Below are 23,488 nucleotides of genomic sequence, written 5' to 3'. Positions count from 1 at the left end.
ACGTGTACAATATGTAAATATGTCACACGCGAATGGCTATAACGGCGAGGCCTGAATCGTACTTTGAATGTCAAGTATCATAACACGTGTCAATGTATCGAATAGGTTCGCCAATTGATGGAACACCTGGATAATTTCAGCTCGTAAAGAGATCGATGATTAGGTTCGAACAGGTTGCGTCGAAATTGAAAGGTAGTCATTTCGAGTGCTAGATGCGAAGATAAGAGTTCAGTTCGGGCATAGAAATGGCTATTCGGTTTATTATCTTGTTAAGAATATCCTCTTTCGGTTCAGAAACTCCATAAAATCGCAAGAGACATTAATTACGATGGAAAGTAACGATAATCGTTAGGATAACGTATAAAGTACAAAAGAAATGATATTTAGTTTAAATTCGCTCGATCGCTGTCTTATTTTATCTTCATTTGTCGATAATAGAGATATGCTGCTTATTACCTTGTCTATGAAAATATTTCATCGCATTAAGTATGCTTTTTATTACTGGAACTGGTATCAACGACTAAGATATCGAACTTGTTTAGAATAGTAAATAAGATTCGAATTAATTCATACCGAAATACGGTAGCGTTACGTGAAGCTTGTAATAACAAAGTCAGAATGGAAAGTAGCTATGTGAAGAGATATAAAGTGGCTCACGAAAGTGTACGAACATTCGCCATAGAAGATTTTTATGAATGTATTATGTACGTTGTACGAAACATCTTGAAACTTCGTTAGCGTTACAGTGAGACACGACTATCGTAATTACGATAATAATATTTGAAAACGATCGAAAATTGTATGTAGAAGTTACATTTATTACAAACGTATATTTGGTGAGCAGTTAGTATACGATGTGAATAGTAATCTTGAACATAGAATTAGTGCTACAGAAGTTGCACTCGGAATTTTATTTCAATTTCGTTATCAGCAGCTCCCGACGCTTTTAAGTGTTTTATTTGAAATTTACTTTAACTAAAAAATAAGACAATTTAAATAAATAAAAGAAGAAACAAATTCACTTAAATACCAGTTTTGTTCACACTATTGTTGTATTTTATAATTTCTAAGCGTATGATATATCTTGAAATAATTTCCAGGATGCAATCCTGGTTTCACAAAAAAGGTGGGTCTGAAAGAATGTCGAGCGGGACTCGACAAAGGAGTTCCTAAGATAAAAACTGATGTCGAGTCACACTCGACATAGGAGTGCAAGGGGTTAATATAATACACAATCGATCGTTCAAATATCTCGGTGATATTTTCAAAATATTCCAATAAAAATCTTCCAACTTCCAAATAGATTTTCAAATTCGTTTCAAACTCGATCAATACACCTACGATAACAGTATCATGATTTTCATTACATCGTTAATGAAATTTCAAAATGTTTCAAAATGAAACATGTATCTGAAAAATTCCCAGGGGTGGTCCTATGATATTTTCAGTAGCCACCGTGTAACACGAAAGTCAGGAAGGCAAAACGAAGAGAAATGCAGAGCAAGAGAAAAACAGGAAAGAAGAGGGAAAAATAAGCGGAGAACGTAAAACAGAGAGAAAGGAGGGAAGATAAGGAAACGAAAGGATCATAAACTAACTGGAGAATTCTCAACGAAAGCAGGCAAACGTGAAATGATGATCGTCGCGTCGTCCGGTCTTATCCGCGAAGCTCGTAAAAGTAACAGAATTAGTCAGTCAGACTTTTACTACCTCGTCATAAATTTGTGGCCATCGGTAGATGGGCCCGAAATTATTCGCGACGTTTCCTCGTCATTTTTTATTTCTCTCTCATTTTCTGTTCGTTCACGACACACCTGTGAACAGAGTCCACTGCGAACGGAACTCGACGTTTGACCCAGGCCACGGGCAAATTATTACATTACGACCAACCGCTTCCACCTGCATTACCCTTAGGGATACGCAGCTGGGACTCTTTGCTGAACATGTAATTTCTCCGCCTTACGAACCTTCGTATCGTCGCTGCTCTATTCATTCTTTTTCATTTCTGAAGGATTTTTATAATTCACTTAACACGTTCACTGCGTACGACGCGCACTCGAGTTGGCTGATACTGCGGTCACTCCAGTTCTTAACTGTTTTATGTCCATTGGTTTGCAAAATGAGAAAACCGTGTTTAAAGTTTGCAAAGTTTATCTTATCAAAGAATATCTGTTGCTTTTTAAGTAGAATTTTCATCGTGTTGTCATAAAGTTACCCTTATTAGCAATATTATTACCAATGAGACATATGAGGATTGGTTAATTACATTTGCTTTCCTTTCCTTTTTTTTTCTTTCTGAAAAATGGAGTAAAAACGTGGACATGTTATTTTAGAATATTCCTGGTGTCGACTTGGATGACATCTGAAATAAAAGTCTTGAAATTGTGAAAATGTATTTCACGATATAAAGACAGAGTGTCGTACGAAGATTTGTTCTCAGCTTATAGCACAGTACGAAATGAAAATCGGAGCTGGAGCGATCGTGTTAATCGAATTCGTAGGGTCTCAGTTAAGAATCAACTGGTATTGTATGATCGTGTAACAAATTAATTGGTTTGTTTGATTTAATTCCTCTTTCCTCCGTTTTACGAAGCTCTAGTCCAGTCACGGATACTTGAGGTATTTATGTTTGTTTCTTTAATTTCGAATTTACTTTGTACGTTCAATGAATCAACCACTGAACGAACTAAGTAAATCAATAGGATTTCAATTAAGTCTCAATTATTACGTATCATGGACTTCGTTGTATTCATTCGTTTATTTAGTTTATTTGATATCGAAGTAGCTACTTCTTTTTCTTATCCAGCCCAAATTGCACAACTCATTTGTTCCTCGAGCGATGGAACAAATGGAACAAATGGTAGTCGTTTCTTCCTGACGAGGAAAAAGCTGTCGATTAGATGGGATCGGATGTGAGAAGCTGTAAAAGCGAAACGAGAAGCTTTGTCGCAAAAGGTGGGATCGCTCTTTCGCGCAAAACAGGCCATCGGAAGTTTCGTTTCGTCGATCGACGTTGTCCTTTTTTCGTTCATGCTGTATTGGCTCTTTCGCATGATCGCTTTTAATTCACGCTGATAGAGCAGTTTTCGCCCGAAATTTCGAGCGTAGCTCGAAATTCGAGATCGAAGAACAAGCGTCGAATTAATTTCGCTCTCTTCTAGTCGAATATTGTAGGACGATCAAAAAATTGCCAATTGTATAACGCGATTTGAAAGATGGAAATGAAAGAGAAAAACTTCTTAAGGAAATAACAAACATTCGCGAGGGAATAAAAAGGAACATTTGCGAATAAAGAACAGAGAAATTTCGAAGAGGAAGAAAATTCAACTTACGAAGAAACTGTCACAGCACCTGAAAGCACGGTGGAACTTAATTTTAAACAATTCCGACAGTTTTCTGTTTAAAATTAGAGTTACGACTATCCTTTTAAAATGCCATAACGAGCAATGGACAGTGTGCTGAAGCAAACAAAGCCATTATCAAGTACTCAAAATATAGACATTTCTGATGAGAAAAATTCTGTAAGTTCAGAGACTGGACAGTCGTGGGCACAAATTTTCTAACATTTTTACAAAGAAGAAGCAACACACTGAAATCGGAGATCAATTTTTCGAATAAACAAATATATTTATTGTTCAATTGCTTGATGATTTATTAAAGTATAATTTCTCGTATAAGATAACATGGACGTGAGCAAGGCTACAACAATCAAAGGAAGAACGACTTTCTAATTATTCTTCTATCTTTCTTCTTTCACAAAGTACCTTTCACAAAGAATTAGAGACACGTAGTGGAATACAGAATCGCGCTGATAATAATAAAAAAATTAATTATCAAAATTACCATTTTTCAATGGTGCAAGTATGAAATTCTCTCGCTATTTTTTTGCAATTCGTTTGAGACTCGAGGGTGAGCTTTACTTGAGTTCTGGCTGAGCCCAGAGATATGGAAGAGAGAAAGGAAACGAAAGAAAGAAAGAAAGAGAGAGAGAGAGAGTAGAACGGCGAAGGATAAAGGCCGAGAAGGAAGGAGAGGAAGAGGAGGGAGGGCAGTGAATTAAGTTTCTCCGCCCCTGAGGCCGACACATTCGCCGACACTCGTCACGACCACCCCCTGGGGGTCCTGCGAATCTTTCAATGGAAATTCTGCATGAAGGGGACGCCGCGCCGCCTCGAGGCTCGCCGCGGCGCCGATACCAACAACACGTTACAAACTTCCTTTCTGATTTCTTTGATTTGAAAAAGGAAGCACTTCCCTTTGACAAAAAATCTCAAGAACGATTTCGTATGGTGCATTTCACCTCTTATTGAGTTTATTATACGAATCATCGTCTTTGTGTGCTACGTTTTGCTTGGCTCAATGATAGGATTTCTATAAAATATCTTTCTATAGAAAAAACGTAGGATACAAGGAATTGTAAGAATGCAACCCCCTCAGAATATTTAGAATATTTAGTACATGGCATGCACCATAAGTGTGGTTAAATATTCGAAAGGTTAACTGGCATTTCCTTGTATTCATAGAAAGACAAATTCAGAGAGAAATTTAACAGAAACTTAGGGGAAATCCAGTGGCTAGAAAAAGTTGCTGCATTGTACCTATTAGATTGTCCCGAAAGTGTCTTTCTTTCGCAAACGTGTTTTTTACAACAGTGAACCTTCATACAAACGTGAAAGCAAGAGTGTGAAATGTCGCGGTGTTTATCTCAACAGAACAAAATGGATCGTAAATCGACAAAATAATATAAAACAAAAAAACCTTGTACGACTATTATTTGCTCATAAAACGAAAGAAACTTTTCGGATAACTTAATATTATAACGTTTACATAAATTGATTAATTAGGACTAGGTATATCGAATTTCGTATTGTGCAGTAGCACCTTTTGAATGACTGTAAATATTTCTGCTTAAATACATTTCGTGGTGACGATATAACTAAAGCAAAAGGTTCCACCTGCTATTGAAAGTTTCTATGAAAATCGGTAAAATAAATCTCGCAGGACATCGGAAGAAATGGCGATAAAATTCGAAGCTTCTACCCTACTAAGAGACCATTTGGACCTGAACGAGGACGCAAAAGTGTACCAAGCAAAACATACGACAGTATGTGGAATACAAACTGGAGAAAAACGCTGCGAAAGTCTGGAGAAGTCCGAACTTTGTGGCGGTTGTCGAAGTCGAAAGTCGTAAAATTTATGGTTGGCCGAAGACGCGGTGCAAAAGGAAAGCGAACGCCACGTTCGACGTGACAATGCCGGACGTGCACTTATACGGGCTGCATTGTAATTTGCATTGCGCGCTCGCGCACGAAAACGCAAGAGATATCGCGTTACATGCGCCACTCTGTGAGACGGTGCAGGCGCACGTACGCGTCGAATTCGGAACATGTGCAAATGTGCAAGCTGGAACGAAGAGAAGGTCCGCCGGGGAAGGTTGTCGCGTTGTTCACTCACTTTCCTTCGAATACACAGCGTTGAATTTAAATGAATAACTTGTTAAATGTTTTAGACGAATAACTCATTGTGCAAATACATATTTGGTTATTTGAATTTTCATCATTTCAATACCTTGCTATCGAAACATCCTAACGTTTGAATTTTTTCCTTTTTATCCGATCTAACAAATTTCGAATATTTTAATTGTTTTGTGCCATTGTGCAAATACTTTTATTCAAATACGAACATTTAAATACGAAGACTTCATTATTGCAGTATTTCTTATCCGAATTTCTACTCGAATATTCGTCTCTCCGCTTAGTTTGAACTGTAATCATCGATATCAATAACACTTCACTATAATAATATTTCACAACACTTTCTGATACTTAATTGCAATGATACTTATTAAAATGTTCTATTATCCGATAGGATGTTATTTAATAAAAATATATACAAACTGCGAGTGAGAAATCGCAAATTATAAAGTACTGATTCATCAATTCTCAATCTCATCTGCTTACTAATTCCATGAATCTACGCAACCTACGCAATTTTATTTATACATGTACGAGCTACGAATTACAGATTCTACAGGGCACTGATTATTAATTCTAAATCTGATGTACTCGCTAATCTCTAGAAATCTACACAACCTGCACAATGTTACTAAAAGCATACATAAATTATCAATCATAAATGCTGCAACGTACTAGTTCATAAATTCTCACTCCAATTTATTTACTAATTCCACGAATCTACGCAACCTGCATAATTCTATTTACGGAAAGTACGTATACATATAGAAACTACGAAACACAGATTGTACAAAGTATTGATTGATAAATTCCAAATCTGATCTACCCACTGATCTACAAATCTACACAACCTGCACAATATTATCTACTAGAGGTATACGTAAATTACGAATCATAAATCTTACAACCTACCGATTCATAAATTCTCCATCTAATCTACTTGCTAATTTACGAATCCACACAAGCTTTTAAATTTCCACATACATCGCGAGCCCATCTCTCATACTTATCCAAACGTTGTCGATACGCGGTCACGTACGATCGTTTCTCCGAAGGAACTATTGGAAAGACATAAAGATACGTATAGCATACTCGACGGAAGAGACAGAAGAAAGTTGCAGCTCGTTTCATTCGAACGAGAGTAAATTTATTACGGGCGATCCGGTGCAACGTGCCGCTGGCAGACGTTTATTCGATGCCTGGAAAGATAAATAGTCCGGGATAAAGCGAGCCACGGACGTTGCAAAATTTTCAAGATACGCAAGCGACAAGTTTCACTGTTCATTAGGCGAGGATTATTACGCTGCGCGTCGGTGTTACGGGAAAATTTGCCAGAATCGTGAAAAAGCTTGTCAATCGCGTATTTTGTCGGTTACGTTTACGTTTGTAACAGTGGAAACGCTTGATAATTTTATATAGAATTTTGCATGTTATTTATCCAAACATCTGTTTTTTTAAATATTAGGTGTATCAATATGCGTATGCAGGTGAGCATATAGGAACCGTGGACTTTCGGAAGAAGAAATTAAAGGAGGTAGCTACCATTGGTTGTTCAAATTAATTATTTTTTGAATGATATACAATTGCATATAGAATAATATAGAAATATATCGATTGTTCCAATATTTGGAAATTTTGTTAACAAGTGACCATCGAATAATTGAAAGAACGTAAAAGCACAGTTTGTGTAAAATTGAATGTGTAAATGATGACAGAAGAAAATAATTTTCCATAAAATACGTACGAGCTTATTGCTCAACATGACGTTAGATTAATGTGCGTGAAATGTTGAATTTTGAATAATAAATTTAGACGTTGGAACATGCGAGTTTGCTAGGAAAATAAATAGACAAATCCAGAAAATTTTCCTACAAATCTTCAACAATCCAAATTCCTTTATACATTTTCAAGGATTAAGACAAATATTTCTGCATATCCTGTACAATGCTTCTTTTCTTGTCGACATCCAATAGCGCGGCAAGGCCGTGTGCATTCGTATGCTAATCATCTTGAAATGGAACAGAAAGAGGAAAGGAGAAGAGAGAGGCAGAGAGGAAGACTTTGAACGATACCAGCGACCACCGACCGATAAACGCGAACGAGGATAACGAGATTCTGCAAAAATGTGTCCGCTGCGCTAAATATAGCCGGTTAATTGGCACTAATTGCGAACATGGCCGTGTGCCACGACTCCGAGCGTGTTGTGATCAAATTTGGAAGCGGAGAATGTCGGTTCCGACGTTTTAATAGGTGGAGGGTGCGGTTGCTGTGTAAAAAATGGCGCCCCACGTGCCGTTTCTAGGTTTTGTTCTCGCCAGGCTGATTTTACCAGAATGTTTCAAGAAATTACTTTTGTTAGTTCGTTTAAGGTACGTACTAGTTTGGCAGCAATGAGAATATTTTTCTTTTTTCTTTAAAAAGAGTGAATATTATTTATAATAAGGTAATTGCGTTGTTTCATATCTGAGTAATAATATATACGTAAAGGAAGTGTTTTTTTTTTTTTTAAATCTCATTGTATAAATTAGAAAAGATTGTCAAGAGAGAGATAAAAATTTTGACAGAAAAACGAAACACCGTTGTACAACAAGAAAATTAATTGATTGAAATATTTCAGCTAAATAACAAACAGCCGGATACTATTAAATAACGCAAGATCAGAGAAATTTGTTAATTAGCCAATATTCTTTTATTTCTCTCATCATTCGAATATAAAACATTATAACAGGATATAAAAATGGAAGTCAATGTTGGAAATATGATTGCAAAGTTCTTGCATATTTCACTCGAACAAAAGGTATAATCGTACAATCGTCCATTGTGTGAAATTTGAACGCGGGAATAACAAGCTTTAATTAGAAATTTCATAATACGCACATGTGGAGCGTTGCATTTTGCTTTAATGGCATAATCGTAATTCCATTACCAGTTGCGAAAAATGAATACGAGACGGTTTAACGTTACATTCTGTCTATTGGCTTCCAAATTTCCTCGAAATTAGACACCGGGGATGTTATTAATTTAATAATAAGGTTCATGCGGTAACAAGGAACAAACGCAATTTGAGAGTTAGTTAATTGAATATGCGTCGAGCTTGGTATCGGGGCTAAACAAAATGGCAGAGAATCTGCAATACGCGGCATGTGGAACTTTCATTGCCCGATATCATTACCAACTTTTACCATTATATCCTCTGCTTCATAAATGTAGCTCTCCTTTCAAAAATTGATTACATACACGGAAATTCTATTTTACGAATTGTAGAAGAAACTATTATTATTTATAATCTGATGCTCAATGTCACGTTGTTTATAGTCTGTAATTTATATCCTTTCTATTTACGAATAGTTCCATACTTACTAATCCCTTGCATGATTATGCATACTTCATTATTATGCATAATCTAACATTTAACATGCTGTAATATACATTAGTATACATAGTATATATTTATAATCCATAAATTATATCAGTGCCATTTTTTGCCTGGCCTTCGATACACCCCAGTACACGCTACTTGCAATCTGCTTATGACTATGATTTAGATTCTTTAAATTACTCGTTATTTAACACCTTAATACTATTTGTACCAATTTACGCATCCAATACTATTTGTAACATAAAATTCCTTCATTTCTCTCTCTGATACAGTAAATTCCATATCCATTTCCAATCGTTTCATGCAACGTATATGTGAAAGTAATAATATATAACGTTTTATTAAATACAAAATTTATATATAACAGGATAATTATTTTATATGTAACATAATAACTTGAAGTATTAACGAACACCGCTCTATTCTCTTTTACATCTCAAACAGAAAATATTTTATTTTATTGCACATTCATTCATTCAACATTTACGTGATGCGTTCGTCTCATAGCGTTTACCTTTTGTCTTGCTTTCTTTCATTCCTCGCTTGTACGAACAGATGTACACACATCTATTTTCTAACAGTATAATCTAAAGTTGCTTTACATCGGTCCACGTTCTAGTAGATTCTAATTTAAAGCTCGATAAAGAAAAAAGCGCGAGCGGATATCGCGTGCTGGCGAACGGCAAAAAGCCGGAAAGGAGAGCGTCGGCCAGATCGAACGCTCGCAGAATATATTAGCGAAAAACTCAATTACGAGCGAACAATAAGAAGGATTCCGCCGCTGCAACCCCCTTTTTGCGGTGGCCGATAGTCGAACGAAATTATTACTCGACCGCCGCGTTTCTTCGCCCATTACCGGGGCAAACTAACTTCGTAACCGTTCGGAATTGCAAATCCCAGCCGACAGCCTCTTTATGTATTATGGATCCGAGGACGTCGGATGGCCAGCGCCCGATTCGCGAATGAAATCTAATTGATTCACCCTGGTAACACAAAAATCTCGCTGGTTACTTTGACGAAGAGCTACAGTCACCCACACAATCGCGATAAATTGCACGATCCTGTAATACGTGCACTACCGTGCGCAAGTATTTGGGCGCTTGGTACAATTCAATTAACAGATCGATATTTTTATTATATTGGGTCAATCACTTAGTTGCCAATCCAATATTTTCAACATTACGACGGAGCAAGGTTTCTCTATCGTTGATTTTTTGTTTCTAGCCATAAGTGGGATCAAAATGTTAGGCTAAATTGGAAGTGAAACAGGAAAATGTCGAGTCGAGTTTCATACGTATCTCCGATAAATAGGTGATATTTCATAAAATCTATAAAAACTGTTAGAATGTGGTTGGAAACATGTTCTAAGCATTCTACGATTAAATCATTTATCTTAAGTGTCTCTATAATTTCTCTATATTTTCAAAGCTACCTTCGACAATTGCCTTTTCATTCATATTAATTAACGTCGACTATTATTTTTATCGATATCTACTAATTATATGTTGTTACCTGAGATAAGATCAGACGTAAAAATTAATACGCACTTAATATGTACGATAGCTAACAAAAATATTCCAACAATTCTAAAAGATTTCTATCTACGTATATATTATACAGAACACCTTGAAATTTCATTAGCAATGGAACGAGCCACGACAATCGTGGTTATATTAGTCGAATTTAAAACGAATCTGAAAATGTACGTAGAAGTTACAAAATATTTACTGAAAGTATACACTTGACAAAGCTCAGCGAAATATTTTTTTTATTATTTAATTTGCACATTTATAATTTGTCCAGCTGGACATACGATAAATTTTTCTAGCTCACCGAAATATTTTTTTTATTATTTAATTTGCACTTTACAATTTATCCAGCTGAACATACGATAAATTTTTCTAGCTCACCGAAATATTTTTTTTATTATTTAATTTGTACATTACAATTTGTTCAGCTGGACATACGATAAATTTTTCTAGCTCACCGAAATATTTTTTTTATTATTTAATTTGCACTGTACAATTTGTCCAGCTGGGCATCGATAAATTTTTCTAGCTCAAATATTTGAATACTCAATTACACACTACGTTAATAAATCACAAAATGTAACAACGGACATCTGTAGCATTCTAATTCTACCTTCAAAACTACTACTCACGTTCTATGCTAATTTTTCGCCAAATCTACGTTCGCAATAAACGTCTGGTCACTTGTACATACGCTTTCAGATTGGTATAAAATTTTACTATTACTCTCACGATAATCGTATTGCATTACAGTTCTAACGAACTTTCAAAAAGTTTCCTATGTTTTCTAAAAGTTGTCGAATACTTTCGTGAGCCGCTACATCTACAATTTCCATTATACATAATCTGAAAAAACATTCGTTCGAAGCGACGATAATGTCCCTAAAAATGGCAAACGTCCCTGCGGTTACTTAGCCCTTCTTGTAGCCACGTTTCACCTGTCATTGCCCGATCGAAAAGGTTGATTCTCCTTTTATCGTGAATCCGAGCAACCGGCTGCTTCCAGACGAACCCGACGATTCAAGCCGCGTTTTTCGCGTCCGCGATCCATTGGTATTCCATGCACCGCCTCCCCGAACTGGGAATTGTAAATTGATAAACGCTCTTCGATAAAGAACTGACCAGAGTCTAACCTATCTGTCATAAGGTGTACAAACGTTTTTCCGCTGAAATTCCTCGATGGTTTTTCGCGTTGATAGCAATTCGCGGAGAAGTGAAGAAATATTTCAGTGGATGTCGTACTTACTTTTGGTTCTACGTGTATACGTACATAAAAATGGTATAGCGTAGGCATAGTGTTAGATTGATCGAAAAGTTCGTAAGTGCTTTTATTGAAAATTTCTATAAAGTAACAAAACGTTGGAACAAATGTTGCTTTTAATTGGATACTAAAGTGAGTCTACAAAAAGCATCGAAAATCCGATAATAAAAGCAGGTTGCAATTTGTAGCGAGACAACGTTGAAGCTCGTAATATCCAAGAAATTTGTAGCTCCGATGTTCGTTTCTATTCGTCTCATTCATCGAGTACGATATCATCTTTATCTGTTCTTTATCGAGGTCTTTACGAGACTTATTTTAAAGATGTGAGTAAGAAATAAAATAATTTAGAGGTCTGTGAAAGTTATTCGAAGGAATCCTCTAACGAAATAGAGGAACAATTTCTCTAGAGAAGATTTGTGAAATTATACACATCGAAAAGTTTGATTCTAGTTAAATCTTTCTTAACTATCGCCACGAATTTTTCGAACAAGCCAGTAGTTCTTGGTATATTTTACGATGAACGTTGGAGATTTCGTGCTCTGTGCTTTTCGTAGTTGTTTTACAGCTCGTGTAGCATAGAAATACGATATGTACGTATTTGGCAACCACAGTGGGAAACGTCAGAACTTACGTGCATCATGGCAGAAAATTCAGAAGGCGATTAGCCATTTTCAGGAATTGGCAAATTGACCATGCAAGGACTAGCAAACGTATCGGCTCAAAATTTAGTAGCTGACGAAATTACTAGTAGTATTTATCACAGGCCTTCGATATTGTATGACAATTTTAACCAAGAAAGTAGACTTTTTCACACTTTTTACTAATCTGCTGCCTTTTAATTAAACACTTCTCATTTCACAGGTAATTTTACTACAGTTTTCTATGTGAACCTTTTCACGTACGTCGAATAGTCTTTAAAATATAAAGCGAAACGTAAGAAAAACTCGCGTGTCTTTCGTTTAATCGCAATTCTATTTACGAAGCACAGGAGAAAAATTGTTTCAAAATCGGCTATTTTCTGCTGAATATAAATAATAATTATGAAAGAAAAGCATCAGTGTTCGTGCAACAGTATATACTTTTATTTTTCGCAGCTGTCCCAGTAGGTCAAATCAGCTGAAAATTCCAAACTATACGGATAACAGAAAACTGCTTCTCGAGCCACTGAATCCATCTAGAATTCTAAAGCTACGAAATCGAAAAGAAAAAGAGTATTACGCGAGAATAAGACAAGAAACGCTAACGTGCCCACCGGAATGAAAATAATGTTTAAAAGGAAGAAAAGTAAAAAATAATCAGATTGAAGATACGAGTAATCCTGCGGTTTCCTTGGAGCGTACACTCGTTCGCTGTTCTCTCTTGTCCTCTCATACATTCGTCGGCTTGTTCTCGTCTTCCTTCATTACCACGAGGCCGCTAACTCAATTTGTATGCAACTGCGCGAGCCCGCCAAATGCACAGCCGTTTAAGGTCAACGCAGTTCCTAGCCGAGTTCCAGGCTGGTGCACGCGGAAAAAATCCGCTTGATCTCCAGCTTCTTTTTCCTTTTCTTTTTTCCTCCTTCCCATCTCCGGCTGGCGGGTTTCCTCCCGATGCTGGCAAATAACGAACGAGTCGAGGCACTTTGTCGCTTTATCGTTTCGTGACGATCGCAGGTAAAGCGATTTTTTAGTTCAAGCAACGTTACCTCCGTTTCTGACGGTATTGGCGTTGGAAATTGGTTGTTTGTTTTAACGTGAGATTAGGTGAATTTATGGTTATATGGTTGATACAAATTCATGGTGATAGCAGGTAAAGCGATTGCCTGTTTAAGAAACATGCTTCTGATGATCGTATTGGCCTTTGAAATTGGTAAATTTGATTCAGCGTGAGATCAGGCGAAGATACGAAGAAACGTGATCAGGATTGGTTGATTCAGTTTCGTGGGCGTAGGTGCTTGGTTTTTAACGGTTGTATCAACAATGATTTAGTTCGATTTAGAGAATAAATAAGATTGGTGATTTCAGATTTCAGATTTCCACTTTAAGAAAACTTGATTTTCTTCCTAGTGCTCGCGTTGATATTTCAAATTAGATACTTTGATTTAGAATGAATTTTGATTGATGTGTATCATAGGATAGATCAATAGAGAACTTGATTTTCTTCTTAGTGCTAACATTGATATTTCAAATTAGATACTTTGATTTAGAATGCATTTTGGTTGATGTGTATCATAGGATAGATCAATACTATTAGTGGACTGTATCAGCCATTTGATCCTATTATAGGAGAAGTAAGAAGATTACAAAGGATCATAGACGAAATTTAGATAATATTAATTTAAAAAAGAAAGGGAATATTCTACAGTTATGCCAGATATACAGAGGTATGGAATTCTAAATCTAAATTTCCATTAGTTCCCAGTATTTTGAAAATTAGTATGACACAATATGCATCAATAATGACACGATCGGCATACAAATGACATATCAAGGAAAAATTAAATCGGATAATTAAGTTAAATTACAGAGAAGAAAAATTAGATTACGAAAACAAGGACAATTAGAATTTCAAAACGAAACCATCTCTCCTACAATATCCTGTTCGAGATAAATCCATTAAGTATACAAATTAGATACTCGTCAAGTTTAGAATTAATATTTGCTAATACCGAAGATCAACAAACTTGCTGTAAGTTCTGGCCGTGGCCGTTTGAAATTCAGTGTTCGATATACAGAGACGCGATCGATGCGTACGATGCAACCGGAAACACGTAATTTCCCCATGAATGGTCAAAAGCAGCCGGATTCGACGTTAATGCCACGACGACGCAACGTATCGAGCAACGACTTAATCATATTCCAGTAGTAGCGCCGTTCGGCTCAAACACTCGACCATAGCCAATTGTGCTCTTAATCCACCCACACAGTCTCGTTACCTCTCTACTGCGTCGAGTGCTGTGAATCAGCCTATTGATCGAACCTGGAGAACCATGAACACTTGGAATAACATATACACTTGATCGAAGATCATTCGTTGGTCCACGCTGTTTGCTCTTTAATTTCATGTTCCTCTTAATGGTTTATAGGTCTGAATTAGGTTAATCGTCTATAGCCTTCTATGGCGGTCACTTCAGGCGATGGATTTTCTTTAACGGGAATCTCTTACCTATCTGATTGCGTGAGAAGAAAAAATAATTATCTTTTAATTCTTTGTGGAAAATACACTTACATATAGAATATTATTTATTTTGGAAGTGATGCAAGTCAATTTACAGCCAATAAAATATATATCATTTTAGTTAAATTCGTCTAAAAGAAATTTATATAATGAAATTACATATTGATGAATTAATAGAAACATTGCCAGACTTGACAGAATTATTTTATATTTTTCAATTGACTAATATCCCAATATAATTTTTTCGAAACAATAAAAATTGGACTTGCACCACTTTCAAAATAAATGGTCCATACATGGCCATCGAGCGTTGAACTTGGTCATTCGCAAAAAGAATCTCGTATACCCAGGAATATTTTTATTCAAAAAATGTTTCTCGTATCTTTTAGAATTATACCTGAATTATATTTGATTTATATTGTACTGTGCGTATGGATACCTATTTCACAAATGGATATTGTAATTACAAAATGAACTCGATATCGATCATCATACGTATCATAAGAAAAACTAAATCACGCTACGATTCGAAAATTTCAAGTTGCAGTTGCTCTACGTTTGAGATTAGTAAATTTCAGAAAAGTTTCAGATTTAAGAGGCTCGAGAATATATGAGTATTAGACAATTGCACATCAGAGAATCCATCGATTAGTAGAAGTAATGAATTCGTTTGACACTCCCATAGACTGCGAATTTTGATACATTTAAATATGAAAATGCAAAAAATGTACAGAATGCACGTAATACACAGAATATATAGAAAATATGCAAAGCTTCATAATATTTAGATAAAGCAATTTTCTACCTGGGCTCCATCTTTTCAATTGTCCGCTTCATCGAAGTATTTACGAATTTGTATAAATATCCACAATCCAGTCATGACGATGACGAACCACATAGTATCCGAAAGATACTTGATAGTAAATTGAACAAAAGGAACGTGGTTTCTCGAATCGATTGTAAAGTGCACCAGCCTCCCTTCTTGCCGAAAGATTTGCAACAGTACAGCCGGTTGCAGCGCACCCAGCTCTTCAATTATCCCTTATAGGAGTGAATACTCGCTGGAAGAAAATGCGAGGCAAGAACCGGCTCGGGACCGTGGACCCCCTACCGGTTTTACTTCGCCCTGCCGATCACTGGAGCAGTTCTGGCTCCTTCCCTCGAATCAGACCCCGAGGATTCCCTCGTTAATTGCCGTGACATCCTGAAAACGCTTCGCGAATCATGCACCTCCAACGATGCTCTTTCCTTTGTTATCGTGGTGGAGACTTTTTCACAATTTTCGGCATAGCGATTGTTTGATGAAGATTTGATATTTATTAGATACTTTATATATTTATTATATAATTTAGAGCATCATGAAGGTATTCATTAGATGTTATGCTAATTATTTTTCAGAAAAATTTAAAAATCTGTAGAATTTGCACTGTATGAATATGATTAAATACTTTACATTGTATCAGGTCGATGAATAATGTTTAATTAATATAAACATAATGTTGACGGTACGTTGAATGTAAATAAAAGGATTGATTAGGAAATATATGGACGACAGAGATAAAGGAAATTATCGGTAATTACCGCTATCAGCAAAGATTCGTGGATAGTATTACTGGAGCGAATAATATAATTAGACTAATTATTAGAAATATAACACGTTCTTATGCCTTTTGTAGTTGGACTGGTATGTACAAAATGAGATAAAAAGTCAAGATGGTGAGAGAAAATTGAAGGTAATATTAGAAATTATAAATAATCCTTTTCGTAATATCGATATCTTCTCCGAATATATCATTTGATGCAATTTAATCATAGTTGGTACCCTCCGTCTTTAAAATATGTCATAGGAGGAATAGATTCTATTGATATTTCTAGCGATAAATCTAAACAAGATAATCAAACGACAGATGTATTTATTTAGCTCTTTCATAATATGATTTATTTCCCAATAATTCGTATTCCATAATTAATTAAATTTACATTATTTACGTTATGTACAGATACATATAACGAAAGAGAAAGCATAATAGGATAACAGGTGATTTTCGTATAAAATCTATTTCCCTACTTTATCATAGAACGTTACGATCTATTGGAGTTTTGTACACGAGTTACTATAATAGAATCTTTCAAAACTACTTGAATCTTACTTTGCATTCCCTCGTAATATTATATAGATGATACATTATATGCCCTATAATATTATATACATATTGGAGAAGTAGCCCAGTCGAATTCTATCGTTATACATCTACCTCTTATCATAATCGCATACACCGCCGATCGTAAGTATTAGCACACTTATTCGAAACTTTGAACGAATGTTACTTCGTTTAATAAGTACGCTACGTCATACAGCATATTTAATGCGAATGGAACAACACATCTGTAGTAAAATAACTGGGAAATGGAAGCGATAAAAGGCATCCAATTTGTACTAGATATCAGCAGATGCCCTGATAACTATAACCGATAGCGTATATCCGAATTTGCTATACTAAGAACATACTAAATTCTATTCATATACCATTACTACGAATCGACGAAAACATGCAGATACTCATTCGCGATACTACGCGTCCATCGACCGAGCTTCAGAAATAGATTCTAAAATTCAATCGACGCCGTAGGAACGGCCGCGTAAAACCGTAGATCGGCCCTGCTATCGATACGAGGTTGCAGAGAACCGCGGTCGATCCCGAGCCCGATAAACGCGGGTTTCGTTCGAAACGTGAAACCAGTTCGACGCGAAAGCGTGCAAGAATCGGCCGTGCACGAGCCAGCCCTGACTAACGATCTCCACCGCGGAACGATATCTCGCGACTCACAAGAAAACGAGATCTCCTTCGAGAGACGCGGCATCGGGGCAGTAACCGTTCCGCACCGTCTGATCGTAAAACGCCGGACACATTGTAATCGCAGGCAAATCGGAATATCGCTTCCGGTCGATCGTAAAATCCCTATCTGCTTTTATTTTCTATTCCTTTCGAATCGGCCAGGAAAGCTTCCACACGATTCCAGGCATTAGAAATGAGATTTATATGATAGCGTTGTGGTAGAACGGTTGTTACAATTGATACTTTTGGCTTTCTTTTTACTTAGAAATGTTACGGAGCAAATTGTATCCTAGTCCTTTGGAACTGTCCACGAAAAGATCGAGTCAGCATTGCGAGCATTAGAAATGAGATTTATATAGTGGCGTTGTGGGAGAATGGCTGTTAGAACTGATTTTTCTTTCCCTTTTTTGTCTTTTTCCTTTATTAGAAATGGAAGAGGGTAAATTGTATCCTAGTCCTTTGGAAGTGTCCACGAAAGGATCGAGTCAGGATTGCGAGCATTAGAAATGAGATTTATATAGTGGCGTTGTGGGAGAATGGCTGTTAGAACTGATTTTTCTTTCCTTTTTTTGTCTTTTTCCTTTATTAGAAATGGAAGAGGGTAAATTGTATCCTAGTCCTTTGGAACTGTCCACGAAAGGATCGAGACAGGATTGCGAGCATTAGAAATGAGATTTATATAGTGGCGTTGTGGGAGAATGGCTGTTAGAACTGATTTTTCTTTCCTTTTTTTTTTTTGTCTTTTCCCTTCATTAGAAATGCAAGAGGGGAAATTGTATCGTATTCTCGTTGGATTGTTCACGAAAGGATCGAGACAATTGCAAACGTTAGAATTGAGATTCATGTAGAAATGGTCTGAGAGTATGGTTGTTAGAACTGGTTTTTTTGTTTTATTTTCATGAGAAATAGGAGAGAGGAAATTGTATCCTAGTCCTTTTGGAACGTGCATGAAACGATCGTGGTGATTCCAAACGTTAGAAATGAGATTTATATAGTAGCGCTCTATGGATGATTGCTAGCGGATGATTGTTAGGCTGCCTTTTTCTTTTTTGTTATTAGCAATGGCAGAGAGGAAATTGTATCGTGTTCTGTTTGGAATGTCCACGAAAGGATCGAGGCAACTGCGAGCATTAGGTTCGAGATTTATGTAGCAGTGTTCTGAGAGAATGCTTGTTAGAACTGATTTTTCTGTTTTCTTTTTTAAAGGAAGGAGAGAGAAAATTGCATCCTATACCTTTTTCAAGAGAATGATCGAAACGATTGCAAGTATTAGGAATTGGATTTATATAGTTGTGCTCTATAGATGGTTGGTAGTTTACTTTTTCCCTCTTTTATTTATAATATAAGAGAGAAGAAATTGTACCTTATTTCTTTGGGAATATCCAGAAAAAGATCGAGACAGTTCCAGGCATTAGAAATGAGAATTATATAGTAATACGTACTTTGTGTGAATGGTTATTAAAAGTGAAGATTTGTGTCCTTTTATTCCTTTTTTTTTCATTTGAGACGCAAGAGAGAATTGTAGAATGATAGACAAATAGTAATGGAACTACCGTCCTAAAGTTTTATAATCTTATCTTCAATAAAGCTGCAATATTCGATGTAGATTATGAACTTTAAATTACATGTAACTTTCAGCATACTTGTATATTAACGAGCTTCATCTATGCCATAATTTAAACCATCGTTTTACAAATACAAATTTCTAACATAGTCGCTATTCAATTACAATCTACTCAACTATAATAAATAAAATAGCACCTGCTTCCGAATAAATAAGACCCACCAAACGCAAATTCCTCGATCGAAACTTATACTTGTCTTTTTACGATTCTCATTCCCTTAAATCCCTTTAAATCTGAAAAAAAATGGTATAAAACATACAAAGTCGTCTACGACAACAAAACGATGTAACCGGAAGAAAAAATGAAATTGGTGTGAAAAGCCAAGCATAAAGGCAGAAGGCAAGACAAGCAAAACACGTACACGCAGATAGATAGGATATTCATAAAAGGGATAGAAGAATGGTTAAAGAAAACGTTGAGAAGAAAGAGGCGGTGAACGGGGTCGTGGTTCGACGAAGAAGAACGAGACGAATCGAGGATGGAAGAGGGATAGGCACGGGTCTCCCTGTCGAGAGCAGAGCCGAAAAGAAAAGGAAGAAGCCGAAGGAAGGACGTAGTGGATCGTGTTGGGGGCCGTACCAGCGATCCTCGGGCATTCCCGATCATTATTCCACAGGCTTGCCACGGGGAGGAGGCCAGCTTGACCTTGGTACGAAGGCATGACTGACCTTGTTGCTGCTACATCCGAGAAACGCTGTGTCCCATCCATCATGCAAATGAGCCGGTAATGAATATCAAACGACGTTCTTGCGGTGAATATTTTTTTCCTCGGTTGGATACATGCCGGGAATACTCGGAATATCCACGCGAGAGCTAACGTGTACTTAACGTTGGATGTTGCATCGGCGAGTAATGGCGAGACGTCGGGCAAATAGATTTTGAAAGAAACAGAGTGTGCAGGATGTGAGCTGGCTACGGATGTACATGACACAGGTTTTAGGGAATAAGATTTAAAGTAAAAGTCGGCGATGGTAAGGATATCGGAGGATCAGGGTGTTAGACGTGTTTTAGGAGAGTTGTATGTTCGTGGATATTGAGTGCAGAAGAGGCGAAATAGGACCTAAGGATTTATGAGATAAGTCGGTTATTTTGCGAATGGATTTTCGCGAAGTCGTCGTTGATTCTTTATTCTCACCGATGTTGTAATATCATGAAAACGAAGGTGCTGTATATGTATAGTGGCACATGAAAGTATTTAAATACTAATTATAGAAAAGTCTCATAGACGCAGTAGAGGACAAATATTTGTGTGCTGCTTTAACAGTAATCTTATTGTAGTAATTGCAACAATTGTTGCCATGTTATAATATTGTTATTTATAATTTAATTGTTCTTATTAATTATAACTCTCTTTTTCTAAAATTGCGCTGTTTTTGGTACCGTTTATCCTTTGCACTTTCTTTTCCACTTCATGGTATATTATGCGTGTTACATACAATTTTTTGAAATCTATTTTATTGACAAATTTTGTATCTGTGGCGAAGAAGAAGAAAATCGTGGTTGAAACTTCGTTCGTCAAATAAAACATACATTCAAGCAATTATTCGTAGGTTGAAATTTCTCCGGATTATGAGAATATATCAGGATTTTAGAAACCTTATCGAGTTCCAATTACGTCGTAATATAATTCAATTTCTATGAAACTTTATCGTAATACGTAGTATTACTGAAACTTTGAAACCTTTAAAAGAGACCATCTCAAAACAACTTCGAATCTCCATCACGAAATCCTTTCAAATGTCTCATCTTTCGATCCAGTCATACCATTTTAATCATAAGGTCTCCAAATTTCCAACGCATTCAAACGATCCTAAAGCGAATTCTATAAATCCATTTTCATCGAATCCATTCGCCACATAATATCGGAGAAGGTTCGCGTTTCTATACAACTCGATCCGGATTTAAACTCCATTTTCCTCGCGCATATCCTCTCAGAAAGTAAACATATAGGATGTGAAAAAATATACCAGAAAAATATATCGATAATTTTTAGAAATTACTTTAAAAATCACAAATTATTATTCTATAATCCCGGTTAGTTATTGAAAAAGTGTGCAGAACTCACCTTGTGCGCCATTCCGGAATCTTCTTCTTTGGTCCTTTTCAGGCTGCTCCTCATACTATCGTAATCTCTGGACGAGTAGCCATAGTTATCGTCTAATACTTCCGCTGGAGGCTTGTAGTCTCGATATCCGGTCGGCGAAGGGGTCATGGTCAAAGGTTGGCCCATAGACCTCGGTGTTAAACCGCTGGAAGCCGCCATGGAGACATCGTCTTCCACCTCGAACACGTCGTCGCTCATGCTGTCGTCGCCCATCATGATCTGCGGATGAAACATCGACCGGAAACGTGAATACGCGATGAGTTATGGTACCATTGATATAGTTCTTCTTTTTGGAGCGGTTCTTGTCTTTGATTGATAATAAAAATATTCTGGCAATGATACAGAGATATCTGATTTTTAATAACAGATTATTAATAATTCATCGTAGTAGTAATTTTATTGCATGGTAGAAAAGGAAATTCGTTATGTAAATTATAATATTCTCCGAAAATTGGATTCGAGCTCTGTCATTTAAACGAGTAAATGTGATTTTTATGGAATATTGGAAATTTGTATGATAACTACGTTGCATTAACAGTAACCTGATTGTAGTAATTGTAACATGTTGTTGAAGGTGACCATCTATATAATATCGTTATTCATAATTTAATTGTTTTTGCCAATTATAACTCTTTTTCTATAATTGCGCTGTTTTTCGTACTTGTTATCCTTTGCACTTTCTTTTGCCCTCCATGGTATACTATGTGTGTGACATAAAATTTTTTTAAATAAATAAAAAGATCGTTGATATGATGTAGAGATATTTGCTTTATAATAACAGATGTTTTATCGTAGTATTAATTTTATTCGATGGTAGTAAAAGCAATTCATTGTACAAATATTATAGCGCTCTATGAAAATTCTATCTATCAGTTTTGTTATTTAGATGTGAAAATCTGATGTTTTTCTGCGCTATTGCAAGTTAGTAAGTCAATCGTTTCGCATAATTTTTTAACGGCATTGCATATTTATAGTAGGCTTTGAAAGTGAATAAGAATTAGATATAATGAAATGAATATTCATTTCTTCACGGAGTAGATAAAATTGCATTAAAATGCAAAAATAATCGAACGTGGTACTTGTTATTAGTACGCCGATGATATCCATAAATGAATGTGTTAATTACAAAACGAAGTTGATAATTACCGCGTGTATTATAACGTTACGAAAGTTTAATTATATCGCATTACAGGGGATTTTTTAACAAATCTACTTCGTCGAATCTTGCGTTTCAAATGAACAAAAATTCTCTACCTTCGGGCACAAGAGCACCTTAAATCTACATTACTCACACAATGTCCATCAATCTTGAAATTATTCAAACAATTACTCTAAATTGAATTACAATCGACCAAAAAATTTTAATTCGTCGAATCAATAGATACTTTATCGATTCAATATTTTTAAACGAAGAAGAAATCCTCGATGAAATTTATACAATTGTCCGAACAATAATACTAATGATTCGGAAGATGATAGAAGCAAAAAAAAAAAAAAAAAAGAAAAATCAAACAGAAACAACACAGTGATTGACTGTAACGCTGAAGCTGAAAATAATACTCAGGTTGCTGAAGAATGATCATCACTTTGCACATTTGAACTTTCCCACATGAGAAACATTTCGCGAAAACTAAAAGACGCTGCCCACAGGCGTTAGTTTCCGCGTAATCTGTCCGGTTAACGATGTTTTAACTCAAATCTCACGGCCAGCCAGCTATCAGACTGGGAATATCGACCACCTACACAGATCTCACCCCAGCCCTCGCCGTAGGTATAGTAAATTCACGAGCAATTCACGAGCACGTCGCTTCTCGATCGAAAGACGGACTCCCCGCACCGGTGATCCTGGTCGCTTAATATTTTATTATAATCCGAAGGACGCGGCCAGTGCCAGGGCGGCGTATATGGCGAAGAAACGCTCGTGGTACAGAGAGGGCCGCGATAATTCTCAGCAAAACGAGGCACGGCTGTCGCATTATCAAAGCTACCGAGAAAACCAGTTCGTAGAAGCACGCACGCAACCACGTTGCTGTGTCTGGCCGTTGAAATAACTGTCCTTCGATCGGTCGACATCTCCATCGGTACGCGACGCGGCCTTGCGATCTCTTCAGATGCCAATT

General features: G+C 36.4%; 1 protein-coding gene across 2 annotated transcripts in view; it reads right to left on the bottom strand.

Annotated features, from left to right (window-relative positions):
• LOC100649131 (ras-related protein Rab-37) overlaps nt 1–23,488 on the bottom strand; it is a 172,705-nt gene that overhangs the window by 103,297 nt on the left and 45,920 nt on the right. For both annotated transcript variants that reach the window (XM_003394526.4, XM_003394525.4), the window contains exon 3: nt 21,330–21,587. In XM_003394526.4, coding sequence (XP_003394574.1) covers nt 21,330–21,587 — 258 coding nt within the window. The remainder of the gene's footprint in view (nt 1–21,329; nt 21,588–23,488) is intronic.

This window comes from Bombus terrestris, chromosome 3 (assembly GCF_910591885.1).
Source record: "Bombus terrestris chromosome 3, iyBomTerr1.2, whole genome shotgun sequence".
Classification (NCBI taxonomy): domain Eukaryota; kingdom Metazoa; phylum Arthropoda; class Insecta; order Hymenoptera; family Apidae; genus Bombus; species Bombus terrestris.
Note: the sequence above shows the minus strand (reverse complement) of the source record. Positions and strands in the feature narration are given on the sequence as shown.